This window comes from Sus scrofa, chromosome 16, assembly GCF_054392235.1.
Source record: "Sus scrofa isolate SSC_HxYL_T2T_F1_AM1 chromosome 16, Sscrofa_HxYL_maternal_Yorkshire_Landrace_v2.0, whole genome shotgun sequence".
In the NCBI taxonomy this organism is placed as follows: Eukaryota; Metazoa; Chordata; class Mammalia; order Artiodactyla; family Suidae; genus Sus; species Sus scrofa.
The window spans coordinates 30,431,036-30,449,664 of NC_139398.1; the positions used below are offsets into that span (position 1 = coordinate 30,431,036).

At 39.4% G+C, this 18,629-nt stretch overlaps 1 protein-coding gene across 2 annotated transcripts in view; it reads right to left on the reverse strand.

Annotated features, from left to right (window-relative positions):
* GOLPH3 (golgi phosphoprotein 3) overlaps positions 1 to 18,629 on the reverse strand; it is a 49,048-nt gene that overhangs the window by 13,138 nt on the left and 17,281 nt on the right. The window contains exons 1-2 of one of the 2 annotated variants that reach the window (XM_085002039.1): positions 8,507 to 10,156; positions 6,791 to 8,207 (exon numbers count right to left, since the gene is read on the reverse strand). In XM_085002039.1, coding sequence (XP_084858165.1) covers positions 6,791 to 6,871 — 81 coding nt within the window. In that variant the 5' untranslated portion in view covers positions 6,872 to 8,207; positions 8,507 to 10,156. Of the gene's footprint in view, positions 1 to 6,790; positions 8,208 to 8,506; positions 10,157 to 18,629 lie in introns of those variants that run through there. The other variant, XM_021077099.2, reaches the window with a different exon arrangement.

Here is an 18,629-nt window from a genome sequence, read left to right on the forward strand (position 1 = left end):
AGTTCCAATTCAACCCCTAGTCTGGAAACTCCCATGTGCCACACTTGTGGCCCTAAAAAAAAAAAAAAATTATATATATATATATATAAAATTTTGAGGATGAGAAAGTTTTTTCAAAATTGTGATAACCAGCAGAAACCTTGAAAATACTAATAGGTTTGATTACATAAAATTCTTAAATATTACAAAACTTTAAGATGGATAGAGAATCCACCTTAAGAGGAGGTGGAGTTGAGATAAGAAAATGCTATACCACTTCAGCCAACTTCTAGATCTTTATATAGACTTCATTAATGTTCTTGGCTAAACAACAAATTTCTAGTTGAAATTCTTTTAATATCAAAGTTGAATGTTATATTACTTGATGTTAGCTGTTAAAATGTTATGAAATTTAACAGTACTATGTTTTTATTTTTTTATTTTTTTTTGTCTTTTGTTGTTGTTGTTATTGTTGTTGTTGCTATTTCTTGGGCCACTCCCACGGCATATGGAGGTTCCCAGGCTAGGGGTCGAATCGGAGCTGTAGCCACCGGCCTACACCAGAGCCACAGCAACGCGGGATCCGAGCCGCGTCTGCAACCTACACCACAGCTCACGGCAACGCCGGATCGTTAACCCACTGAGCAAGGGCAGGGACCGAATCCGCAACCTCATGGTTCCTGGTCGGATTCGTTAACCACTGCGCCACGATGGGAACTCCTAACAGTACTATGTTTTAAATGGGACAGCCCTCACTTAAAATTTGTCCTCAACAGTATGACCTTTCCTTTTTGCTCAATCTTATGAAAGGTTAAAAAAAAAAAATACAGTGTCTATTTCTGAGACAGCGTGACCCAATGCAAATAAAGTTAGAACCAGAAATACAAGCCACAAACCTATTTTTAAATTTTTTAGTAGTTATATTTAAAAAGGAAAAGAAAGAGGTGACATTAATTTTAATATATTTAACTCACCATATCCAAAATACTGACATATAAGAAATAAATAAATAAACACACACACACTTTTTTCTTTTTTTGGCCATGCCCGCAGGATATAAAAGTTCCTAGGCCAGGGTCTCAAATCCATGCCACAGAAGCGACCCTAGCCACTGGTGACAATGCCAGATCCTTAACCTGCTGTACCACAAGAGAACTCTGATAATAAATATTTTTAAATTGAGATATTTTATCATTCTTATTTTTCCATAGTAATAAGTAAGTCTTCAGACATCCAGTGTGTTGTTATTTAGAGGATGTCTCAATTTGCACTAGCCAGACTTCAAATGTCCAACTCAAAGACACATGTGGCTACCATACTGGACAGTGCAGATATAGAACATTTTCATCATCATAGAACATTTAATTGGAAAGTGCTGTTCTAGACCATGCTTTTAGTAGAAAGTCAGAGAGAATGAGAAGAAAAGGAGAACTCTGGCAGAAAATGTTGTATGTCTAGATGCTGTGGCTATACCATTTCTTAACTTCCTTAAATCCACTGCAATCCGGCCTCAAAGCCTACCACATGTCCATCCCTTTGAGACAAGCCTCAGAGTCACGATAAGCCGGTGTAGTCGGATCTTTTTTCTTATGAAATTCTACACCCTAAATCTGTCTCAGATCAACTATTTTTGTCTATCACCTCTGCAATCACTCTAATCTATCTAATCTGGCGTCTTTCCTTGGATTAGGTTTCCTAACTAGCTTCCCTGTACTGGTTTTAGCCCTTTCAATCCATTCTCCTCACTAATCTTTCTAAAGGCAAATCTTATCATGATATTCTAGTTTCTGCTTAAAATTCTTAACTAACTCAGAGCAAGTCCCAACTCCTTAACAAAATTCAGCAATGTGGTAGCCCACAAGTAAATATTCTCTGCCCAAACATATAATTTCTCTTTACTCTTTGGGGGGAGGACAAGGCTGATTCTTAAACAGGTAATAAAGGTGACAAAACATTTGCAAGAAATTATTTAACAAGAAAGAGACCAAAAGACAAAACAAGAACTGAAGAAACAGAAGCACAGATAAAGACAAGAAAAAGAAGCCAAAATTTAAAAAAAGAAAAAACAAGAAAGGATTCCTGAATATCAAAAACATAAAAGCCCAAATGAAAAACTCAAGAGAGGGTTAAAAGATAAGAGAGACCAAGAGCATGTCAATTATATCTCAATACAGCTAGGAAACAAACCAGAAAGAACATAAAAACCAGAAAGAAAAAAAAAAGAATACGTATGTGTGACTAGGTTACTTTGCTGTACAACAGAAAACCAACGGAATGCTGTAAACCAACTATAACGGAAAAATTAAAATCTTTTAAAAAAATATAACATTGGAACAGAATAGGCAAAAGTTTTAGAGAATGTAGTTTAATGACTTATGGGTATACATAGAGCAGACTGTGCTATCTTTAAATAGAAAGGTCCTAGTGATCCTCACGTGACAAAAAAAGAAAAGAAAAGAAAAGGAACCCTCCTGCACTGCTGGTGGGAATGTAAACTGGTACAGCCACTATGCAGAACAGTTTGGAGATACCTGAGAAATCTATACATAGAACTTCCATATGACCCCACAATCCCACTCTTGGGCATCTATCCGGACAAAACTCTACTTAAAAGAGACACATGCACCCGCATGTTCATTGCAGCACTATTCACAATAGCCAGGACATGGAAACAACCCAAATGTCCATCGACAGATGATTGGATTCGGAAGATGTGGTATATATACACAATGGAATACTACTCAGCCATAAAAAAGGATGACATAATGCCATTTGTAGCAACATGGATGGAACTAGAGAATCTCATACTGAGTGAAATGAGCCAGAAAGACAAAGATAAATACCATATGATATCACTTATAACTGGAATCTAATATCCAGCACAAATGAACATCTCCTCAGAAAAGAAAATCATGGACTTGGAGAAGAGACTTGTGGCTGCCTGATGGGAGGGGGAGGGAGTGGGAGGGATCGGGAGCTTGGGCTTATCAGACACAACCTAGAATAGATTTACAAGGAGATCCCGCTGAATAGCATTGAGAACTATGTCTAGATACTCATGTTGCAACAGAAGAAAGGGTGGGGGAAAAACTGTAATTGCAATGTATACATGTAAGGATAACCTGACCCCCTTGCTGTACAGTGGGAAAATAAATAAATAAATAAATAAATAAAGTCATAAAAAAAATATTATAATTAAAAATAAAAATAAAAAAGAAGATAAGAAAAGAAAAATAGGGAGTTCCCGTCGTGGCGCAGTGGTTAACGAATCCGACTAGGAACCATGAGGTTGCGGGTTCGGTCCCTGCCCTTGCTCAGTGGGTTAACGATCCGGCGTTGCCGTGAGCTGTGGTGTAGGTTACAGATGCGGCTCGGATCCCGCGTTGCTGTGGCTCTGGCGTAGGCCGGTGGCTACAACTCCGACTCGACCCCTAGCCTGGGAACCTCCATATGCCACGGGAGCGGCCCAAGAAATGGCAAAAAGACAAAAAAAAAAAAAAAAAAAAAAGAATAGGCAAGAGGTCCACATCCAACTTACATAGTTCTAGAAAACAGGGTGAAGATACAAGAAATTGAAGAAGACTTTCCAAAATCAAAAGGCACACATTTCTAGACTGAAAAAGTCCAAGCATAATGAATTTTAAAAGACCCACAATTTCACAACAACAGAAAAAAACAGAATATCTTAAATGTATCCAGAGAAGAAAAAACAGGTATCATACAAAGAATGAAAATCAAAAGGGTATAAGACTTTAATAGCAACTCTGTGCACTAGAGTACAGTGAGGAAATGCCTTAAAAATTCTGTGGGGGAGTTCCCGTCATGACTCAGCGGTAATGAATCTGACTAGCATTCATGAGGACACAGGTTTGATCCCTGGCCTTGCTCAATAGGTTACAAGGATCCAGCACTGCCATGAGCTACGTGGTGTAGGTCGCAGATGCGGCTCGCATCTGGTGTGGCTATGGCTGTGGGTGCTGCCCTAAAAAAGAAACTGAGGGGCTGAAAGCAGTTAAAACGTGAAAGGAAGTCCCAGTAGAACCAAAGCACAACTAGTCCAGACTGGATGGAGCACAAGCAAATTGTAGTGGAGTTAACTGATGTATCTGAACATTTTAAAATAATGCTGATTTTTCTCTGATGGAGCATATAAGAAAAAAAGAACAGCCATGTAGAAAACCTTATTAAAAAAAGGGACTGGAGTTCCTACTGTGGCTCAGCGTGTTAACTCGACACAGTGTCTGTGAGGATCTAGGTGTGATCCCTGGCCTCACTCAGTGGGTTAAGGATCCAGTGTTGCCACAAGTTGGAGTGTAGGTCACAGAAGCGGCTCAGATCCAGTGTTGTTGTGGCTGTGGCACAGGCCTGCAGATGCAGCTCAGCTCCAATCCCTAGCCTGGGAACTTCCATATGCCACAGATGTGGCCATAAAAGGGGAAGAAAAAAAAAAAAAAAGAGAGAGAGAGATTAATTCTAGGGGGAAAAAATGTAAGAAAGGAAGTAACAGGATATAACGTAACTCTGCAGAAAACAGTATTAACATAGTAGTAATAATATAAAACAATCATTACTGTTTTGCCAAAACTTGTAACATTATTAGGAAGACTGAGAAGTGGGGGTAAAAGTGGTTTTATGTAACAGATATAAGTAAACAGCACCTCAAATTGACTGTTCAAGAGACGGTGGTATAAGATTATTTAGAAATATGGAAATAAATGCCAAAATAACCAAGAACTGTAGCAAGTTGAATGGTGGTCCCCAAAAGACCTAACCCCCAGAAACCTAATTCTCAATAAATCTTTGTAGATAAAAATTAAGTTAAATTAGATCTGGAGATGAGATTGTCCTGGATTATCCCAGATGAGCCAACATGCAATGAAAGTGACATACAAAGGAGAAACATACAGAGGACAAGGTGATTCGAAAATAGAAGAGAGAGGGAGATGCAGCCAGAAGCCTAGGAAAGCCTCGAGCCATCTGAAGCTAAGAAGAGGCAAGGAACAAAATCTTCTTCAATGAGCATTCAACAAGAGCACAGCACATTCCAGCCTCCAGAACTGTAAGAGAATTAGCATCTGTTGTTTCAAGCCACCCAGTCTGTGGTAATTTGTTAAGGCAGCCTTAGCACACAAGAGAAGGACTGGGTTGTCTCCCAGGAGCGAGACTAACAAGTGAGGAAGGGTAGGTAGAAAACTGCTATTTTTTTGTTGTAAGCCTTTCATTACAATTTGATTTTATAACTATCACATATGTATTAGCTTAATAAAGTCAATTATTTTTGAGTAAATGAAATCACATTGGAGTATTTTTCCAAAAGACATACCAACTACCTAGTTAAGGTCACACAAACAAGAAGATTAAAATAAAAAGCCCACGCAGGCAGGGAACATATGTCTCTTAGTCGCCAATGTATCCCCAGGGTCAAACACAATGCATAGAACACTAAATAAATACATGATGAATACATAAATAAATGAAAGAGCAAATAATTTATTGATAACTAACACAAAACTGTTTCTTGTTCCCGCCTACACACGAGCGCGCACGTACACACACACACACAAACAGTATCAAAATCTTTTCACTTTAGGTCAGGGCTCCATAACATTAGCACAAAATTACTTATAATTTTTATTAGAAGTAGTAACCAATGTGTATACTTCACTGATATTATAATGGCAGATTCTTAATGTTTTTGTCCTCCATAAATCTATGGTAGTACAGTAAAATGGAAATAAAAATTATATTCTCCTTGGAGTTCCCATTGTGGCTCAGTGGTTAACGAATCCGACTAGGAACCATGAGGTCGCAGGTTCGATCCCTGGCCTTGCTCAGTGGGTTAAGGATCTGGCGTTGCCATGAGCTGTGGTGTAGGTTGCAGACGAGCTCGGATCCTGCGTTGCTGTGGCTCTGGCGTAGGCTGGCAGCTACAGCTCTGATTCGACCCCTAGCCTGGGAATCTCCATATGCCGAGGGTGCAGCCCAAGAAATGGCAAAAAAGGAGACAATAAATAAATAAACAAATAAAATTATATTCTCCTTTATGACAGATATCTAAAACAGTAATTTTAAACCTAATCTCATGCCAGTTCATTTTGACTCTACTCTACAGGACTAGACTGAATTTTTAAATTGTAAGCAGAATATTTTCTCCTTTACCATGTTTATTTTGCATATAACTTTAAAGAATACATTAAGTCTTTCTTTCCTATAGGATTATTACTCTACCACATCAATCAAAAAACGTTCAGTTTTCACCTGAAACTTTGTGGACTTCATTTTAAGACAGTGTATTAAGGGAAAAATAGTTTTGAAACACCCCATGCTCCTCAAGAAACAATGATAGACTAGAAGAGAAACAGTCTTGAATATTTTAGATTAAGGTTGAAGTTCTAAAAATTAGCCAATACTACCTCTATTTACACAGCCCTTCACATTGGAGAGGCAGAGATCTGAAAAGTATTCGTATTCTGGCAAAGAGATAAATAGCCTATGCATAGTTAAATCTGCACAATATCACCTTTAAGTAGTTATATCAAGTCATCCAAATCATGACTTTCAGGAGCAGCAAATAAAGTACAGAGTTGTTTTGAAGATTCAAGACACAATGGCCAGTGATCATAACAATGAATTACATTATTCATTACGTACAAAGAACCAAAAAACCAAGATGCTAGAAAGACATGATTCAATAAAGACAACTTTAAAATCAACTTCCTCTTTAATTGTTGAAAGCTATTAGCAGAAACGGTCTTATTTTTTAGGCAGCACAAACTCTTTTAAAAGGTGATGTTATATAGTCCCCTCTTACCTTTCTTGTTAATAGACTTTTACGTCTCATTCCACAAGCCTCTAGCTGTAACCTTCCTCTCAACGCTAATTCAATTAACATACAGCCACGTAATCCAGATGATATACAGTCATTCCAAAATGATGTGTAACCCTATTAAAAAAGAAAACAAAAGAGCTAATTTGCTTTGTGCTCAGAGCCAAGAACAGAATTATTTTTAGCCAAAGTTATTTCTTATGACTTTTACCTTTCATGTCTTTCCATAATACTGAAAAAATATAATTACTATAGAGTACTAACATAGGATTTTCAGGAATTTAAGTGTCTTTTTTACCACTTTCATGTAGATAAACAACACATAACTTTGGAAGTCACTAAGTTATGAGTGCATATTAGGCTCTTTAGATTGCAGGACTCAGGGGTCACCCGCTCAGCCCTAGATTATAGTGGTTTATTAGTAGAATACATGGACAAATTAAGAAGCTCAGGAAAAATACTCTAGCCCAACGTGGCCTCATGTAGAATTAGAACATCATTCAACTCTTAAATAAAAGCACAAGGTTACATCTGGAAGAATATATCAGAAAACTTACATATGGAGCCATGCCTAAAGTTCTGAATAACAAACAGTAAAGCCATGAGATGGGTGCACCCCACCTCCCCCGCCCCAACAAAGAGAAATTTAAGGACAACATCCAAAGCAGGCAGTCAAACAGAATGAGACTGAAGACGTCTAGGGACGTGGGAATACTCCAGTCAAACAGGTATCACCAGATGAAGTCACGGCACTCTTTGAGAGCTAATAACTGGGACTGTCCAAATTATAAAGCCATGAACTTTGCCAGCAGGGCTGCCAGCTACTAAAGTACCTAACTCTGAGGAGAAAGCAGAAGCTGTAACTGATTCTAGTTAAGACTCGGAAAAGGGTAACATATAATCTTGATGGGAGGAAGAACAGATTAATGGATTCTTTGAAGAATGGAGGACAGAGAAATAGGAAGGCCTAGATCCTTGGTCCTAGTACTTTCTTGAGGTCAGTTTTAGTACTTTGCCAGGTCACACTGGTCAGCTTGTACTTCGGAGAAAGACTGACCATCAGGGTCCATGGGACTTCACTACTGACAGAGAGACTTAAATAACAAAGCCACCACTTCTGCGAATGAATGCTTTGGGAGAATAACAATTTAGATTAAGGGAGCCACAAGGGATAAACAAAAAAGAGCAATTTAAAGAAGATTTAGGAGTTCCTGTCCTGGCGCAGTGGTTAACGAATCTGACTAGGAACCATGAGGTTGCAGGTTCGATCCCTGCCCTTGCTCAGTGGGTTAAGGATCCGGCATTGCCGTGAGCTGTGGTGTAGGTTGCAGACACGGCTCGGATCCGTGTTGCTGTGGCTCTGGCGTAGGCTGGTGGCTACAGCTCCAATTCGACCCCTAGCCTAGGAACCTCCACATGCCGCAGGAGCGGCCCAAAGAAATGGCAAAAAGACCAAAAAAAAAAAAAAAAAAAAAAGAAGAAGATTTAGGATGGAATGCCCATCACAGCTCAGAGGAAACAAATCCGACTTGGAACCATGAGGTTGCAGGTTCGATCCCAGGTTTGATCCCTGGCCTTGTTCAGTAGGTTAAGAATCTGGTGTTGCCGTGAGTTGTGGTGTAGGTTGCAGATGCAGCCTGGATCCCACATTGCCGTGGCTGTGGTGTAAGCCAGTGGGACAGTTCCAATCGGACCCCTAGCCTGGGAACCTCTGTATGAAGCGAGTGCAGCCCTAAAAGACAAAAAGACCAAAAAAAAAAAAAAAAAAAAAAAAAAAAAGATTTAAATGTGAGGCAGGGAAAGCAGACACTGACTGGATTTGAGGGAATCCTTTAAAACTTAGTTAGGTATCTGGTTATATTAAGATCACTGGTGACTAGCTAAATTGTTAATAAGACCAACCTGCTGATATTAGGTAAAATCCATGGCTTATGGATCCAAGACAATTAAAGCTCTAAGAAGCCTAGGAATGGATTCACATGAAATCAAGTTACAACTGGCCTGGACATACAGATGGAATTTCTAGGTGAGCCTCTACAAACTATAAACAACAGAGAGCATCTCATACAACAGTGATGGATGTGGACAGGAACATGCTATTTCTCCAACCTGGACATTTCGGATGGACAGATGGAAATTTTAGAAGCTTCTATCTGCTAGCAGAGAACGAAATGCATCTCAACCTTGATTGCTCCCAGCATAATGATATACCCAGATATGGCAGCAAATTGGAGTCTTTAATAACAGACTTTAAAGATCTACATTTAGCAAATGGTTTTAGGGCATTAACATTAAAAGACACAAGCTTAAACAGAATTGAATTCATGTGGGAAAATGGGCTTGGAGAGTTCTGTAGCAAAGCTTCTAGGACTCACAAGCAATATTCCAAGATAAATGAAGCCATCGAAGTCATAGCAAGCAACAGAATATTCTCGCATGTTGATGACACCCACTAAATCTACATCATAAAAGTACAATCAGGAATTAACCAAGTTGCAGGAGATGGGGGGTGGGAGAGAAAGGGTACTAAAAAGGGCAATGTTAAGTAAAAAGTTTTCATGGAATTACTGGGTCAGATGGCAGTGCCATCCTTGAGAATTAAGTATATTAGAGGGAAAGCAGTACACTGGAATGAGTTGAGGGAATTTGGTCATGACCTAGGCCAGCAAAATTCTGCAGTGAATCCATGTCACAACACGTGTGAGACAGCAGGCAGAACTACAGAGAAGCTGGAGCACCAGCTTATGCCTTGCCAAGTGCTAAAGAGCACTTTCATCTTTTAGTCTCTAGTGCTAACCTTAAAACTACACTTCATTAACCCCAAAATGACATTTTAGAAGTTTATCTCTAAATGAGATTATGGATGTTAACTAAACCCACCTGTGGAAATCATTTTAAAATATACGTATACCTTGGAGACACCAGTGGTTTGGGTCCAGATCACCACAATAAAGCAAGTCACACAAATGTTTTTGTTTCCCAGTGTGTATAAAAGTTATACTACACTATAGTTTATTAAGTGTACAATAGCATTATGTCTTAAAAAAATGTATATACCTTAACTTAAAAATTCCTTATTGCTAAAAAAATACTAACGATCAGAGTTCCCTTCCTGGCTCAGAGGTTAACGAACCCAACAAGGATCCATAAGGATGAGGGTTTGATCCCTGGCTTTGCTCAGTGGGTTAAAGATCCAGCACTGATGTGAGCTGTGGTGTAGGTCGTAGACATGGCTCCGATCTGGCAATGCTGTGGCTGTGGCGTAGGCCAGCAACTGTAGCTCTGATTTGACCCCTAGCCTGGGAAACTCCATGTGCCACAGATTTGGCTCCAAAACGCAAAAAAAAAAAAGGAAAGAAATACTAATGATCTTCTGACAACACATTTCCACAAAACCTTTAGTTTTTAAGACATATATCTCTGGAGCATAATAAACCAAACCACTATATAATAAAATATGCCTGCATATGTAAATCAAACCATCGTGCTATATATCTCAAATTTATATAGTGATGTATATCAGTTATTTTAATAAAACTGAGGGGCAAAAAGCTGTATTTCTTATATTGAGATTCATTTTTAAATAGACAGTACATTAAAGAAAATATGGTATTATAGCTATTGAGCTAACCTAAACCCATGGAAGAAAGAAAAGACATGTAGCACAGGTCTCACAGGTACATCAGTCTAATGATGAACTAGGATCTAACTTGACAGTTACTGAGAGTACTTAGAACCTGGTACAAGAATGCGTGACTGAACATCCAGATCCAGGCATGCCACCAATCCACGTGACTTCTCAGCGGAAAAGATTTTACAAAAGCAGGTTAGTAACAACCAAAGTGGACAGAGGTATTTTGTCCTCAAACCACTACTCCCTGAAACAATTACAACAAACTGTAGTCTAAATAGGATGGTTTATATATTCAGGACATGAGTATGTTTATGCCCCAGTAAAAATCTTACACCCTCTTGCGCATGATCTGAGGCCAGCTTCATCCTAAGCTGCCTCATTGTTCTCCAAGGCTTCCTTCCCTTCCTCCTCCTCCTCTTCCTTTTCTTCTTCCACCTTCCTCAAGGACCCTTCCCTTCCCTCTTTTTCTTCTTCCTGCAAGGTTTCTCTTCCTCTCTGTTCCTCCTACCTAGTTCTTCCTCACTAGTGAGCTTCTTGGGCCTTAATGCTATAACCCACTTCTCCACCCTACTTCCCACCTTCCTGTCAGAAGTACATAGGAACCAGTTGCCTGGGGAAGCTGTGATTTTAAACCACTTTCTTACTTGTTGGGAAATGTAACTGTGCCTAAATAAAGTCCACGTCTTTGTTGCCACTCACCAAAAAAAAAAAAAAAAAACCTTATACCCTCTGTCAAAAAAGCAAGCCAACCACAGTAAAAATGATGGTTAAAATAAGTGAGGAAGGCCTGACAATATCAAGCAGTTTATAATTTGGTTCAAAAGCACAATTAGCTACATTTGCAACCATATTGTAAAAGAGTAAAGTTGCAACAATAATTATTACAAAAAATATTATGACTATGTATTTAGTGACATGACACAGCTCTGTGCTTGAATGCCCATAATCATTTCAGTTCCCCAAATGGGTCTGAGATGCCACCACCAGCAATGGAGGAAACGTCTTCATGCTCTGGGTCAGTTCAAGGACATGGTACTAGTGCTCAAAGTTTAGGATCACACTAAGGGAGAACCACTATCATCTTAAGATAAAACAGCAGCACTGCACTAGGAATACCAGTAACTACAGGGTCTTGAGGATGTCCTGCAATCACTGTAGAAGACTCAACTGGGTCCTGATGGAGATTAAATGACCGGAAAAAAACCATGTGGGGACCCTACAAGTTCAAGATTATGATTAGAATTAGCTCCTATTTCTAAAATATAAGGATGGGAGAGGCAGAAATATGCCAGGTAGAGATGGATCATACATTACTTCCCACAGAATCTAGAGAAACATGATTTCATCAGGGTCATGGGTCCAAAACAATGGGAAACATGAAAGAATAAGGATGCCATTAAGGCCTTAATATGGTTATTATCAGTGAGCTGGGATGCTAGAAAATTTAAACAGGCACATTCAAAAGTCATACCACGTGCAGTTCACAGGCCATCAACAAAACCAAGAATAACACAAGAGACAGGGTATCAAAAAGCCCTGGAAACTAATTCAAGGAACCTCTACTTGCCTTTCACTAGCATTCCACTTTCATAACAACAAATATTAATAATAACCTGATAAGTGGAGACTTTCCCAATGCAGAGCCAGCAAACTAACTACAGAGCACTCCAATCAGTCTTCCATTCTTGGTAAAACTCAGCATCAGAAACTGGCCAACCTTTAGGCAGAGCTCATGAGAAGGCTGTAACTCAAACTGGGATAAATGACCTTTACCAAACAGTATGCCACTCAGAAGCAAGGACCTGAGGAGAAAGAATGAATGGTACAATAACAAACAAGGCAATGATCAAGGACAAACTCTGCAGACAGAATCCTTTCCTTGGTGAGCAGTCCCAAGATCTACACTTAAGAAGACAGAGACTACATACAGGAAACCCAATGCTGCTGCACATCTAAGCAACCACCTCCAGCACAATTTTTTCTCAGTGAAAAAAAGAGAAATTTGGCTGTTTCTATTTGCCCGATTACTTTTTCTTCAAGTGACCCAACTTGAATGGAGAAAAAGGAAGTTGCTCACTGAGCCCCTAAATATGCACACTGAGAAGAGTTCTCATTATTCAAGTCATGAGCTCCAGAATATTTAACCAGAAGCATTTTGTTGTTTAAGAATGAACTTGAAAAATTAAACAAAAAAATCTACTCAATATTCCGTGATAACCTAATCGGGAAAATTGCCAGAGCCACAGCAATATGGGATCCAAGTGCATCTGCGATCTACACCACAGCTCACTGCAACACCAGATCCCTGACCCACTGAGCAAGGCCAGGGATCAAACCCACATCCTCATGGTTACTAATCGGATTCATTTCCACTGCACCACACAAGGAACTCCCAAGATTTCTGTTCTTGCAAGCAACTTTTAGTGTTATCAAAAGGAATTTAATGAAATATTAAACCAGTGGTATCTAACAAAGGTCTCTGTAATTTAAGCATAGAAACTGTAACTAAAAGATTCATTATAGGCTAAAAAATATTATGCATGGCCAAGAAATTCAAATTTTGCATACATTTAACCTTTAGTTGCTATTAGAAAGTGTAATTTTCACAATAAGGGCAGCTGCTTACTAGAAAACAAACAGTCCCATCAAACCAATTAAATCCATCTGTCAGAGAGCAAATCAGGATTTGTGATTAATCAAACACCACTTACACTTTAAAGTGCCACATTCCAATTAATCACATTTAACTAGAAGCAAATGAAACCCTGACATCCTTAACCTTACAAAGATAGAAAACACACACACATTAAGATACACATTAAAAATCATTTACACAATAAATTCAAACCAAAGGACATTCCATCAAATAACTGGTTAAGAAATAAAGGGAACCATATTTAAAGAATTAAAGGAAGGAATGACAATGACTCATTAAGAAAAACAATGATTCATCAAATACAGAATTTCAGCATAGACATGGAAATTCTTTAAAAAGTATGACTATAATAAAAAGTTCACGATAGGAACTCAACAGCAGATGTGAGATGAGAGAGAAATCAATGACTTGAATTTAAAGAACAAAAAGAGAAAAGTATGAAGAAAATGAGGAAAGCCTCAGAGACTAAAGTGTTCAAAAGGAAGCCTCCCAGAAGTGACAGAAATGTGAAAAAGAGAGGAGACAGCAGAAAAAAATAACAACTGAAAATTTCCCAAATTTGGTGAAAAATATTCATCTAAGATCCAGATATTCAACAAACTCCAAGCTGAATAAATACAGAGATCATCACACCCAGGTGCATCACAGTCAAACTGTTGACAAGAACAGAGAGACTGTACTGAAAGCAGCACAAGAAAACAATACAACACCTATACAGGAACAATACAATTACCAGATAACTTCTCACTAGAAATACTGGAGACCAGAAGGCATTAGGATAACATTCAAAGTGTGGAAAAAAGAAAACTATCAACTAAGAGTCTATATCCAGCAAAATTAACCTTCAAAAATGAAGGTGAGGGAGTTCCCACTGTGGCTCAGCAGTAACGATTCTGACTAATATCCATGAAGACACAGGTTTAAACCTTGGCCTCGATCAGGGGGTTAAGGATATGGCATTGCCATGAGAGGCAGTGTAGGCTGCAGATGTGGCTCAGATCTGGCGCTTCTGTGGCTGTGGTGTAGAGTAGCAGCTGCAGCTCCATTTCAACCCTTAGCCTAGGAACTTCCATATGCCACAGATGCGGCCCTAAAAAGCGGGGAAAAAAAAAAAAAAAAGAAGGTGAAATAAAGACATTCCCAGATAACAAAGGCTGAATTTGTTGCTAGGAGGCCTGTCTTAAAAGAAATAATAAAGGAAGCCCTGCTGACTGAAAGTAAATAACATTAGGCAATATTTCACATCCCTGTGAAGAAAAGAGACAAAGGTAAATAACTAGAAAAGACTACATATTTCTCTCTTTGAAAGGAAAGGACTCCATAAAACAATAAGTATAAAACTCCCCAGTACTGTTGGGGAGTTCCTTGATGGCCTAGGAGTTAAGGACCTGGAGTCACTGCAACAGCTAGGGCACAGCTGTGGCACAGGTTCAATCCCTGGCCCACGAACTTCCACACGCCACAGGAACAGTCAAAAATAACAAAAATAGGAGTTCCCATCGTGGCGCAGTGGTTAACGAATCCGACTAGAAACCATGAGGCTGCAGGTTCAGTCCCTGCCCTTGCTCAGTGGGTTAAGGATCCGGCGTTGCCGTGAGCTGTGGTGTAGGTTGCAGATGCGGCTCGGATCCGTGTTGCTGTGGCTCTGGCGTAGGCTGGTGGCTACAGCTCCAATTCGACCCCTAGCCTGGGAACCTCCATAAGCCGCAGGAGCGGCCCCAAAGAAATAGCAAAAAGACAAAAATAAAAAATAAAATAAAATAAAAATAAAATAGTACAAATGAGGTTATAGCACATAAACTTGTAATATTTCCAACGACAATGTACAAAGGAAGGGGGAGTAAATAAAGCACTACTACAGCAAAGTTTCCATATTTTGCTGGAATCAAATGAGTATTACAAAAATCAAGAGTGTGATAAAGATGCATGTTGTAACCCCTAGAGCAACTACTGAGGAAAACACTCAAATGGATATAGGTATGTAGGGAGAGAGAGAAGGTGGGGAAAAGGAAATTTAAACAGTGTAATTTTAACTTTCTATTTAACACAAAAGAAGATGGTAAAAGAGGGACAAAAAGGACATTTGACACAGAAATCTACTTCTAGGAATCTACTCTGGAAATACATCCCCATCAATATGAATAATATAGCATATGGTTATTAAGTGTGACATTATCTGAAGTAGCAAAAGCTTGGCAATAACCCATAAATCCATCAATAAAAACTGAATGAGGGGAGTTCCCATCGTGGCTCAGTGGTTAACAAATCTGACTAGCATCCACAAGGATGCAGGTTCGATCCCTGGCCTTGCTCAGTGGGTTAAGGATCCAATCTTGGCGTGAGCTATGGTGTAGGTCACAGACACGACTCAGATCCTGTGTTGCTGTGCCTGTGGCATAGGCCAGGAGCTACAGCTCCAATTCGACCCCTAGCCTGGGAAACTCCTTAAGCTGTGAGTGCAGCCCTTAAAAAAAGCCAAAAAAAAAACCTGAATGAGGGGAGTTCCCTGGTGGTCTAGTGGTTTTGATTCAGCATTTTCACTGCTGCAACCTAGGTTCAATCACTGGTCTGGAAACTGAGATGCCACATCAAGCTCCTGCACGTGATAGCAAAAAAAAAAAAAAAAACCTGAATGACTTTATGAAGACATATAAACATAATGGAATACTATACGGCCATAAGAAATCTCTATATAATGATGTGGAACAATCTTCAAGCAATGTCAAACAGCACATATGATGGGCTACCTTTTATATATGGACGAGAGGGGTCAGAATGAATATATGTATAATTTTGCTAAGAAATACTGGAAAGACAAACCCCAAACTAAGTTTTAAAAGTGGCCAACAGGAGAAGAAACGAATGAGGTAGAGGAATGATGGAAATGAGACTTCTAACTTGTAGTTACAGGTATTCAAAACAGAAACAAGATTTTTAAATAATGAAAACAAATGAACTAACCTAACTGTATACTACTTACTGATACAATCACAAAGAAGTAGTAACTATTCTGACTTTAGAATGCAATACTTTAACTGTACATCCTTAGTAAAGTACTGCAAAGAAATTTTAGGCTGAACTTAATTGTCAATCAGTAGCAATAGTAACAGTATTATTATTTTGAAACTATTGAAATACATGTAGTAAGTCCATGCAAATAAATTAATATTTTAGGAACCAAGACTTTAAATTAAGAGAAAAAAAGAGTCATAAAATTCAGCATGTGAAATTAAAATCCATGTTAAATCTGAATCAAAAACCATGTAAAGGAGTTCCTATTGTGGCTCAGTGGGTTAAGAACCCAACATAGTATCCGTAAGGATGCTTGCTCAGTGGATAAAGAATCCAGTGCTGCTGCAAGCTGTGGCATGGGTCACAGATGCCACTTGGATCCCGTGCTGTTGTGGCTGTGGTGTAGGCTGTAGGCTGCAGGCTGCAGCTCTGATTTAACCCTGAACAAGGGAATTCCATATGCCACAGGTGCAGCCATAAAAAGAAGAAAAAAAAAAAAGGCGGGGTAAACTGATTTTTCCCCTCCCCGCAAAATACAAGTTCTGCCCCTTCAAAAATATATATTCTATCTCTGCATATTGAAAAGTCCTAGAAGCAGCGACATTTCAATAAAACTGAGTACACCCAGTACCCAGGTTGTAGTTCATTCCCCACTAATAAAAACTAGGATTCCTTGAAGACTGGTCCCAGGTCTGAAACAGGGCATGCACAAGATAAGCCTGGGACATTTGCTAGTGCTGACCAGAAGGCAAGAAGTATCAAAGGTTAATAAGCCATATCAAAAAAATACTGAAGCCAAAAGAAATGAATTCCCATAAGCCAAAGGGGAGACAACTCGAACATCAAAAAGAATTATACCAGTGATTGAAACACAACGATTAAAAAAACCTACAAGTCATAGTTTTAAGAAAGATAAAAAACCCATACCTTATTGAAAGTAACTAAGACACTAACTCCTTATTCTAAAACTTAGCACTTAAAAGAATTTTAATTTTAGTGAGCCCTTGACATCCAAGGATTCAACCAATTGGATCCAAAACGTTAGGGGAAAAAAAAAATCCAAAGTTCTGAAAAGCAAATTTTGAATCTGGAGTTACCCTGTGGCACAGCGGGTTAAGGATCTAGCATTATCACTGCAGTAGCTTGGGTCACTGCTGTGGCACAGGTTTGATCCCTGGCACAGGAAATTCCACATGCTGATGAGGGCAATGCCAAAAAGGGGGGGGGGGGTTGAAGTTGCCTCCATTTACACTGTAAAATCAATACTGCAAAGTATTAGAGAAATGTAAATCAAAACTACTATTAGGTACCACCTTACACCAGCCAGAATGGCCATCATTAAAAAGTCTACAAGCAAGAAATGCTGGAAAGGGTGTGGAAAGGTTGTTGGTAGAAATGTAAATTGGTGTAGCCACTATGGAAAACAGTATGGTCGTTCCTCAAAATACTAAAAACAGAACTACCATATGATCCAGCAATCCCACTCTTGGGTATTTATCTGAAGAAAACCATAATTCAAAAAGATACATGTGCCCCAATGTTCACTACAGCACCATTTACAATAGCCAAGACATGGACAGAAACTAAATGTCAACTGACAGAGGAATAGATAAAGATGTGGTACATAGGGAGTTCCCATCGTGGCTCAGTGGTTAACAAACCCGACTAGCATCCATGAGGACGCGGGGTTCGATCCCTGGCCTCCCTCAGCGGGTTAAGGATCCAGCATCGCGGTGAGCTGTGGTGTAGGCTGCAGACGTGGCTCAGATCCTGTTTTGCTATGGCTATAGAGTAGGCCGGTGGCTACAGCTCCAATTCAATCCCTACCCTGGGAACCTCCATATACTGCAGGTGTGGCCCTGAAAAGACCAAAAAAAAAAAAAAAAGATGTGGTACATATATACAATGGAATACTACCCAGCCATAAAAATGAATGAAATACCACCATTTGCAGCAACAGGGATAGACCAAGAAATGATCACACTGAGTGAAGTTAGACAGTGAAAGACAAACATCATATACCATTTATATGAGGAATCTCATAAAAGGATACAAAGACCCATCATGGCTCAGGGGCTAATGAATCTCACTAGCATCCATGAGGATGCAGGTTGGATCCCTGGCCCTGCTGAGTGGGTTAAGGATCAGGTGTTGCTGTGAGCTATGATGTAGGTCGCAGACTCAGCTCGGATCCTGCATTACTCTGGCTGTGGCGTAGGCCGTCAGCTACAGCTCTGATTTTACTCCTAGCCTGGGAACCTCCATATGCCATGGGCATGGCCCTAAAAGGCAAAAAAAAACCGGGGGGGGGGGGAATACAAATGAACTTACTTACAGAACAGAAATGGACTCACAGATTTTGAAAAATTTGTGGTTCCTGAAGGGGACAGGTCAGGGAGGAAGGGATAGACTGGGGGTTTGGGATTGGCATATGCACACTGAGGTATATGCAATGATTGGCTAACAGGGACCTGCTGCATAATACAGAGAACTCTACCCAATATTCTGTGATGATCTGTGTG